The sequence below is a fragment of the Mytilus trossulus genome, chromosome 12 (genome assembly GCF_036588685.1).
Source record: "Mytilus trossulus isolate FHL-02 chromosome 12, PNRI_Mtr1.1.1.hap1, whole genome shotgun sequence".
In the NCBI taxonomy this organism is placed as follows: domain Eukaryota; kingdom Metazoa; phylum Mollusca; class Bivalvia; order Mytilida; family Mytilidae; genus Mytilus; species Mytilus trossulus.
Genome location: NC_086384.1, coordinates 44,569,092 through 44,579,441, shown reverse-complemented (window position 1 = coordinate 44,579,441; position 10,350 = coordinate 44,569,092). Strand labels below are relative to the sequence as shown.

The following is a 10,350-nucleotide window of genomic DNA, read 5'->3' as shown; positions in this document are numbered from 1 at the left end:
CTCGTTTGAATTGTTTTACATTGTCTTATCGGGCCTTTTATAGCTGACTCTGCGGTATGGGCTTTGCTCATTGTTGAAGGCCGTACGGTAACATAATACATTAAAGTTGTTAATATCTGTGTTTTTTGGTCTCTTGTGGACAGTTGTCTCATTGGCAATCATACCACATCTTATTTTTTTATAATTCTATTTGAAGTTATGATGCAAATTGAATGGCGGAATTTAAATGCGGTTGCAAATACGTCTATCGACCTATTAGATTATAATATACTGAACACCCTGCTATAGCCTATCCACCTTGGTAATATCGAAATAGACAAAAAATATCATTTCTTAAAAGAAACATTCATTCAAACAATTCAATCCAACACAGCTCCAAATTACAATAAATAGTCAAATGGTAAAATATTAATAATCCAAACAAATTAAAATGTACAAATGCTGATGTCCCGAATTTTGAAGATACCAACTGAGTAGCCTCAGACTATAAATTGGACAACTTCAGATACTACGAAAATTTAAAATCTTGTCAGACAGAAAATGTATTTGTTATTAACATAGAAAAAGATATTGAAAAGGAAAACAATTCTTTTTGGGTATCAAAGACTTTTCCCGTTAGTAAATCGATATCTCTATGAAAATAATCAGCTCGCCACGTGGACGCTCTTTTACATCGCGATGACCTTGAGGTTATTCCGATGTATTGTTGCCACAGAGATTTGACTTTCGTTTTTGGCTAGTAACCGATCGTATAAATACGCAAACTTTTCTGAGTGCAAAATAACAATCCGTATCGTTTGTTATAAATTCAAGTGGTTTTTTTCTATGGTCGAGTTGTTGTCTCTTTAAAACATTCCCCATTTCCATTCTCAATTTTATTTCTTCAATGAGTACTAGAAAATGTTTAGAACACAAGTGAATAAGATGTAAATATCTTTTGACGTTAGAAATGTGTATATATCTTTTCTATATTCATACATTTATATCGTTCAATTGGAAGACTGGAAAGCAGTTATTTATAAGGGGACATTTTTAAGATTTATAGATATAAGAAGATGGTGCATGAGTTCGAATGAGACAACTTTCCATCAAAGTAATAATTTGTTTAAAGTAAACCATTATAGATCAAAGTATGTCTTTAAACACTGAGCCTTGGCTGACAGTAAACACCACGCTATATAGGAACAAGAACATTGCTAGTGTTAAACCATTCAATAAATTTGAGTATATGTTTAAAACTATCATTTCGATAACCTTCACGAGTCAGAAGCACAATGACTTAATGATGCAGGACCTCTTTAATTAAATCTCCATCAGAATGTTACTACGAGAAATTCTTTACTAAGTCTGGCTATATTAAGGCAATAATATATAAGAATATTGTGACGACACCTTAATATTTTATTTGTCAAAAAATCCAGTGCAAACAACAAGAAGAATTACCAACAAAAGTTAAATAACGTTTTTTCTGATTGTGTGGTCAGTATTCAGTGCGTTCTAAAAGTCATGTACGGTCATACAACAAAGTTTACATTAAAAATTATATATAATTGTCCCGAATAAACAGCTGTCATGGATGCAAAGAGCTATGAAGAAACAAATATTTTAAAAATATAAATCTTTGTAAGATCTAGTTCAAATATTTACAGTTTTTCACTTGCTTTCCATCACGAGATAATTAACGAGACGTTTTTTTTCAAACACAACCAAATCACCCACCATGACATCATTTTGTCCAATCACAGAAAGGATTTTCGAGCATGCGTATTCTGTTGTCACAGTTAAGCGTCATGAAGTTCAAAGGGCACAAACTGAAACTATACCGACTACGTCGGAAAAATGGAGATTCAAAAGAGCACGGCAGGTAAGATTTTGTAGAATCAATCAGAACGAGGACAGTATGATTCATCTTTGTCACAAGTTAGTTTCATTGCTATCCAATGAAAGTCTTCCATGCGTGCGTTGCGAGCATATCGGATATAAATTATTCCGGTGCGTTCATTATGAAATTTTCTAAATGTTATATATGTGAACAATCATTTTGATACTCAGCTATTTGATTACGGCATTGTTTATTAAACCCTTATTTGATTAGTTTTGTTTTCCAAAACTAATTGAGAAATTTGTAAGATGTTACCAAAACCAATTTGAATTGAAGCAATGCTCTTAAAACTGCTTATTTAAATACAATACTACAAAGAAGTAAAATCACAAAAATACTGAACTCCGAGGAAATTCCAAACAGAAAGTCCCTTATTGAATGGTAAAATCAAATGATAAAACACACCAAACGAATAGATAACAACAATCTCCGTACAGCGCTCGTTTCCTTTCCGTATACTTAGTACACTACAATACAATGACCTCTGATTACTCACATTAATAAGCAGAACTTAAAAGACTATCAACACGTTTAGAGGACTCAGTTTTGTGTAGTTTTCTGGTTTTTTTTAAAGGTTTTTCTTTTACACAAAAACATATTTTTTCATATCCAAACTACAAGGAAGAAACTGAGCGCGAGATTGTATACAATGACAGGTTGTGAGGATGCATGTCGATCAGTGTGATCACATGTATGGAATTTCTGTTGTTTCTAATTTAAAGTTCCCCAAGGGTGATTGGGGAAACGAAATATGGTCACTTGGTCTTCTCCCGACCGGCGGTAAAACGAAGTAGAACGTCCGTTTGGCTGTGTGGGATGTATCAAGTTAGCAGTCAAGTCCAGACAGAATGGGGACGTTAAATCCGATGCCTCATGTAAAGGGAGTGCCACGTTCTCTGCACATTAAAAACCCTTGCAACAACTCTTTGAGAGGTCCGTAGGTGGCCTGTTGCAATGGCAAATTCTGTCCCAATCCAATATACCATCATTTTCCAGTGGCAGTCTAAATTTTTCCGACAATCATCCCGAATAACCTTTATTATGACAAAACCTACCTCTTGTTTTGATTTTTAACTTGTTCTCGTCCTGAAGATGCATAAAATATTTGCCACTGGACGTTATGCAACCAACAATCAATCAATCAATCAAATTAAAAGACGCATACATTTGGCCTTCTGGTGCAAGTCTCATAACAGCACTGATGAGTCGCCAAAGGAAAACAGAATATCAATTGAAGTTGGTTTAGCATCAACTTGTCACACACCAAATCTCTGCGAAACTTCAATAATACTCCCCCACGACCAATTTCATGCAAATTAATTGCTCTGAGGTTAAACATTGACTTACAATGTATTTTCACACAATATCAACTAAGTTATTATCCGGAAAAACCTCTAATCCGAAGGATTTGGTTAATTTTTATGAAAAGTCAAAACTTTATTTACAAAAATATAACTTATTTGCAGAAAATACACGAAAGAACTAATACATATATATTTAAATCACTCAAAAAATAAATTAACTTCTCCTACAAAATCTACATACATGTAATCACATCGAAACTATCAAATTGATTGTGAAGGGAAAAAAATGGTGGCGCTGATTGACGGATAGGAAATTTCCGTAATTACAAATGATGTTTTTATTTTTGAGTTTTTGACAAAATGGTTTGGAATTTGACCAACAGAATTTGCATGCAGTTTCGCAATAATATGATTTATCCTCTCAAATGTCAAATACTGTTTTTTAATCATATCTTTTCTCGATTTCAAAGAAAAACGCGTTAAATTTCTATCTAAAAAACAGCCAACTTTAAGTTTGAAAGTTTTACTTGGAGATGATATTATATTTATGTCTTCATCATTCCGATGATCCTTGATGATATGTGCATAGAAAATATTTACGAAAATAGCGGGAAATTTAACCAAAAATATATTTTTGGATTATAAGGTATCTACCTAAAATCGTAAATTGAGGGGTACCCCCATTAAAGTGATAAAATACAAAAACGTGACCATACAAAGGACCGACGGAAATTAAAATAAAGATATTATTCTGTCATTAAAATCAATTTGCAGCCGTGTGTTATTCCGGACCATTAAACTCGTGAACAAAGCGTCTTTTTCGATGTCAGTTACAGTACTAAGATAGCACAACATTGATATCACAAATTTTTATCTCAAACCGTCAAGGGTGAAGAGAACCGTCGTGAGTAGATCGTAGCCCTTGGCTTGCGAAGACACCATTTAAAATACTCTCATTATAATTTTATCTGAAGTGGTGTATATTTTACACTGGGCCCGAGTTAAAAACCCTAGTGAATTTTTGTTGGTGGATAAATGACACTAGGGATTTTAATCCTCCGGATAAAGTACACTAGCGGTATCAAACCACTGCTACATAAATACAATTCTCTACAATTTCATAATACATCTTCCAGGTCTCACATAAATGTATCTTTCAGTTTAAAATTGAGAATGAAAATGGGAATGTGTCAAAGAGAAAACAACCTGCCTATCAACATAATTCCTCTTAAAACGAAGCCTCTCCCGGGAAACATTGACTAGCAAAAACTTACAACTGATTATAAAACTAAATTTTGTTTATTTTCCATCAGGTTATATAGTATATGTGTGATAGGGTTTGACACATAGTCAATATATACAGTGCAGTTCGTACACATACGAAATGTCTAAACTTGCTATATATATATTATATATAAATGAATATACTGTGATCATGGTAATATATAATAACTTTCAATTTTTCATTTGCCCGCTATATTTTTTTGTGGATTCTTGTTACTTGTAACATATCTGTGAGTCTGTAAAAGCGGATTCAGGAAATTATTCAGGTGAATATGCTTATAACTTTCAAATTTCTTTTTTCTGGATTATCGCTGAATGCAAAATAATGTAACTAGTTAATTATTGAATTAATATTATTGTATTATTATACCTCAGTATGTTTTTTCTATATAAAAAATAATGAAATAGTTGTGCTATTTCATTCCACAGACTATTTGCCAGTTAATAGTTTCAAAGACTATTACCCCGGTGAATAGTTTCATAATCATCTTTCCCGTACTTTTTCATGCTTATTTTTCATTGGACGATAATAATGTCATTGACTACTCTGCTTGGTTAAGTATGCTTTGCAACGTCAAACTCCCGCTAATATTGTAAACGGTGGGATCTGTTTGTGTTGATTGTAATTTCACTCATAAGAAGCAATTATAAAAAAGAAAAGAAAAATCTTCACGGGGAATTTTTTAAAGATCTAAAATATAGAACCTTATTCTTAATATAGGCTCGCTCTCCGTATACTAAAAGTGAATTTGCGTTTGATGTATTTTAGCTAGAATTTGTTATAAGCACAGAAAGTTTAACACAAGTACTTCTAGTCTTGATTGAATTTAATGAAATATTTATTAATACATAACGAATTATAAAAAAAGTATAGTTCATCATGTGCATATAAAGTTATGTGAAATTTTTGTTTTCTTGCAGATGATAAATATGCACTTTTAGAAAATTAGTTATTTGATATATATATAAAATACTTCATGGCTGTGTTGTTCAGTATAATAAAACACATAATGACTGGGTGTGCGAGTAATAGCAAGTGTGTTGTCCCTTCGCATACCAACTATTGCTCTCGGCTTTGCCTCGAGCAATAGTTGGTACCTCAGGGACAACAAACTTGCTATTACCCTCACACCCAGTCAATAGGTGTATATTATTGAACCTGAACATTACTGTGTAAAATGTCATATAAAAGTATTTGAAATATTGCACACGTGACAAAAGAGATAAATGATTTTCTTAAAATATACCAAAAAAAATAATTATGAGAACATTATACACACACACACACACACACACACACACACACAAACAAAACGTTTAAAAAGAACATAAACAAAATTAATGTGTAACATTGTACTTAAAATTTAATCCAGGAATCAGTTCAATCAAACATACCAGCACATGTACCTTTATAAATTGTTTATGGTCGTCTTTTCTTCACATTGAGTTATCATAAAGTATCTGAATCAAATGTAGCTCTGATTCATTTTACAAAAACTAGTCACGTAATAACGTTAAGTTTGTGATGTACATTTGCCATTCGTAACAACTCGACCGATTCCGTACCTCAAGGAGAGTACCAGAGTCATCCAGGGATGCCGATTGGTATATTTGCATGAGAAATAATTTCATAATTTGTATATGTTAATGAATTTGTGATCGTCATTTATGATCATAAGTTCTTGCGTTGATTTGTTGTAATCTAAATCATACGGTTGTATAATTCCATCATCTTCACGGAGTACAACATGATGGCTTTTGCCGTCTGGGCTAATTTTGACAACAGTGTTCGATTCGTATCCACATACATAAGCATTACCGATGCTGTCTACTGTTAAACCTTGTGCATTTCTTAAGTCAGAATGTTGGAATCTGTAAATAGTAGTTCCATCTAGGTCGTATGCCAACACATTGTCGCTTGTTTTACTAGTTTGAAATATGTTGCCTCGTGCATCACAGTCGAAATGTTCGGGTGGATCGGACACTGTTACTTTCTTGCACTGCAATATACCACAAGTTTCTCTACAATCTAAAATGTGTATTGCCTTTTTACCGATCCGAACTGCTAATTTATCGCCATAAGAAGCTATATCTGATACCTTGTTGTGTTCAAAATATTTACTGAAATGATATCCATCCGTTCCACAATCCAATTGTAAAATGCCTTTGTCTTTAATAGAAACAAATATAAAAGAATCCGATATTGACGAATTAGCCATGTCCTGTACTTTTATTGATTCGAAAGATTTTAAAAGTTTGCCTGACCGATCAGATATGATGATTCTTTGACTTCTTGAATCTCCAAGCACAAGTTTGTCCTTTCCGAAAAAACAACATAGATCGGGAAAAATAAAATCTTCCTTAAACATTAGCTTGATTTGTAAACTTTGTTTTAAATGAAAAAACTTCTTTCTTTTAGCGTTAGGATTGTCTACCATTTCGTTTTGATCTAAATGTGCAATATTTTCTAATGTTTGCCCATTTTGTATCCTTTTAGCGACAAAACGATTACTTGGTCCGGGTATATTGTCTGTATCTAGAACGGAGTCTATTGATTCCTCTAAGTATAGAACAGTTTCGTTACCATCTGACATGCAATCAGTATCTAAGCTATCATTAAAATCGCACATACCTGTTTCAACTGTAGTTTGACTATATGCAGTATCTGTCGTAAGTGTGATCCTAGAGTCCACTGGTATTATATTTGTTGCCAAATTGTCTTCACTTTGCAGCCTACGATCTGTATGTGCGACAAACCCAACACTACGAACTTGGTTTGAGGAAGAAGATGGAGATACAACCGTTGACAATATGGTACCAAGGTGTGTAATCAAATTAAGTACGTTTGACTTTTGGAAACGAAGCTGAATTCTGTCCTGGTCGGAAGGCAGACAAGAAAGGGCATTCGTCTTTTTTTGCAATTCATGTTCCAATGCGACTAGAATTACAAAATGTTGTTTCTTTGTTAAATGATCTCTGACATTTTTAATATCGTGTTCTATGGATTTCACACTTGATTGTATCTTCAGAAGTGTTTCAATATTATCGTCTACTGTTTGAATTCTTTTTGAATGATGATCTGATAAATCCTCTACTAGCCCAATCTGTAATTCATCAATCTTGATTTTAATTTCTTGACAGAAATGTCTTATCTCATCATGTATGCTATTATGTTCAGCTTGTATTAGGTTTTTGTTTTCAGTGCTCTCATCAATACGTTTATAAAGACTTTCCATGACTTGTTCTGCTTTGCTCTTGAAATGTCCAATAAAATTGTCACTATCTGTTTTATCTGTTATTTCCTCTAACTCCCTACATCTCTCGTGGTGTTCCTGTTTGCATAGATTGCAGAGAACAGATTTATGTCCAGGACAATAAAACAATAGAGACTGATTTGAATGCTTTTTGCAAGTAACTGGAATATTTAGAATTTGTGAGCTGACGATGTTTTTGATATAAAGAGGCAGCACATAATGTTCAGATGTTATTTTCAATTTTTGATGGACAACTACACATGGTGTGCACAAGTTTTCTGCGCATTCTCGACACCAAAATTCAGCACACTCTGTGCATTTGTCTCTTACGCATGCATCACACAATGGCGTCTCTATCTTTACTGAAGAAGAAAAACAACAATATCATATAAAGTTTACTTGTTTTTTGTAGTTTTTTAAGTGTATGTCAAAGGTATGTTTTGCATAATTGGACAAAAAAACTTATAAATTGTTTCTTTTTTTTTCGTGATAGTATGCAGAGCAATACACACTATATTTTGGCTATTTGATAAAAGAATCACAAAGCTGTGAACTATTTTGTCTCGTTACTCGATTGGCAAGTATTTTTAATCAAAGCTCTAGACAAATAAAAAAAAAAATCAGAAAAGCAAAAAAGTCATCATAACTAAACAAGAGTGCACGCGCAGAAATGTCCCACCTCCTTGACTTATCATATCAATTGAATTATTAACTTACATCGTAGTTCGCCTATTGCTTAAAGTATCTGAGAAACAAATATTATTTTGAAATTGAACATTGACTATAAAGAATTTTAATATGGACAAGGTGAGATGAATCATGCAAGTCAACAAAAACAATTAACAATTAAAAACCAATTGTTTAGAAAGTTTTTCCATCAACAATGTGTTTTAATATGAAAGTTTAAAATTAAGTTTAAAATGTCATTATGATTTTTTGTAAAATGATAGCTTATAGAACGCTGATTCCAAAAATATATGGTTTCTATACTTTTTTTTTTTAATAAGGGAGATGATTTGTTATTTCCAGTTTGAAAAATGTTACTTCCGATAATATTTAAATATTTATTTCACACTGATTCCAAAAATATATGGTTCTATATACTTTTATAAAAATAAAGTACCATAAATAGCTACTTTCGGTTTAAAAAAGGTCACTTCCGGTTGTTTTTTTCAAGGTTAAATGCTTTGATACCTTTTGTCAAAAGTCTCATGGCTTTATCATGTATACATGTGAGGTAAAAGTAAAGGTCAAAATCTAGAACGTCAAATTAAGCTATGACCTTGAGATCAATTTCAAGGTCATAAATCAAGGACCTCACATCAAAAGACCATAGGTATCAATTATATTTGGTTAATCAGTTATATCACCATACGCGTATTTTCAAATACAAGAGGGGTGAAAACTCTCTTTTACGTTCAACGTACTCTTGCAATCAAAATTTACGTGTTACGACATGTCGCAACTAACAATTTAGAAAATCATATTTGTTGAAATCTTATACGGTTTTTGGAGTGAGTGGAAATAAGACGAATTCGAAAATTAGAATATGACCTTGACCTTTGACCTTCATTTTTTTTTACCAAGGACCTCAAATCGAAAAATCCTAGGTCTCTATCACTTATGGTTTACAAGATAGAAATGCATATCACTTACATCAAATGCATAAGGGGAAATCAATTCCATATGGAACATTCATATTGCTTCGGTCAAAATAGGACAAATCATGCGAAGGCTATTGCGAGAAATTTTGTAAAATAGATTTGTCGTAATCTTTTACGGTTGCGAAAGAGTTGTGGACACAAGGAAAACAGTGTTTGGGGAGATAACTCCTACAAAGATAAGTATTCGGTTACGCAGGGTAAATTTCAAAAGCGCATATACTGTTCGATATCATATACCAAATATCTAAGAAAATAAACAATCAGAAGAAAAACAATAGGTCTTTCCACAGAAAAGTGAAAGTAAAATCAAGGACAAATGACAGATAGAAGCTATTTAAACTATTTTCTTATCAAATGTTAAAATTATATGAACCGGATTTATTTCGTTTTAGAATGAAGATAAGAGAGCAAATATGCGTCGCAAAATGGTGAAAGATAAGAAATTACCTAGATACGAATTGTTAACCAAAGCATTTATCATAAAATTATGTTAATGGTAAAGCGACACTACACAATTTATTTACTACTGTTTGTAAGGAAAGCTTAAATAATATACACGCATACATGGTATACTCTTATCATTAAGATCAACCTCTTGACATTGCTTTGTATCGTAAAATGTAGTTCATTTTCCAAACATAAATAGTTCATCAATTGTATCTAAAAACATCAATCAGGAAATGTAAAAATAATTGGCACTCTTATAGATCCTTATGCATTCATTAAAAGTATGCCCTATGACAGATCAGACGTATGTATTTTCTGAGACTTGAAGAATAATTCATTCTATTCAAACGATAACATGATTAACAAAACAAAACTCACATAAACAATCCGCCATGCCTCCTCTTGACTCATAACACCGGGTATTATTAATATGTTTTCCGAAAATAGAGTGACCTATATAAAATTATATTATACAAGATTTCAATAACAACATTACCGAGTCAATCTATTTATAA

At 32.5% G+C, this 10,350-nt stretch overlaps 1 protein-coding gene across 1 annotated transcript; it reads right to left on the bottom strand.

Moving 5' to 3' along the window:
- Positions 1-4,371: 4,371 nt before the first annotated feature.
- Positions 4,372-10,350, bottom strand: LOC134692174 (uncharacterized). Its single transcript, XM_063552624.1, has 2 exons — positions 10,214-10,350; positions 4,372-8,086 (listed from the first exon to the last, which is right to left on the bottom strand). Exons 1-2 carry the CDS (start codon positions 10,227-10,229, stop codon positions 6,099-6,101), a joined length of 2,004 nt encoding a protein of 667 aa, XP_063408694.1. The 5' UTR covers positions 10,230-10,350; the 3' UTR covers positions 4,372-6,098.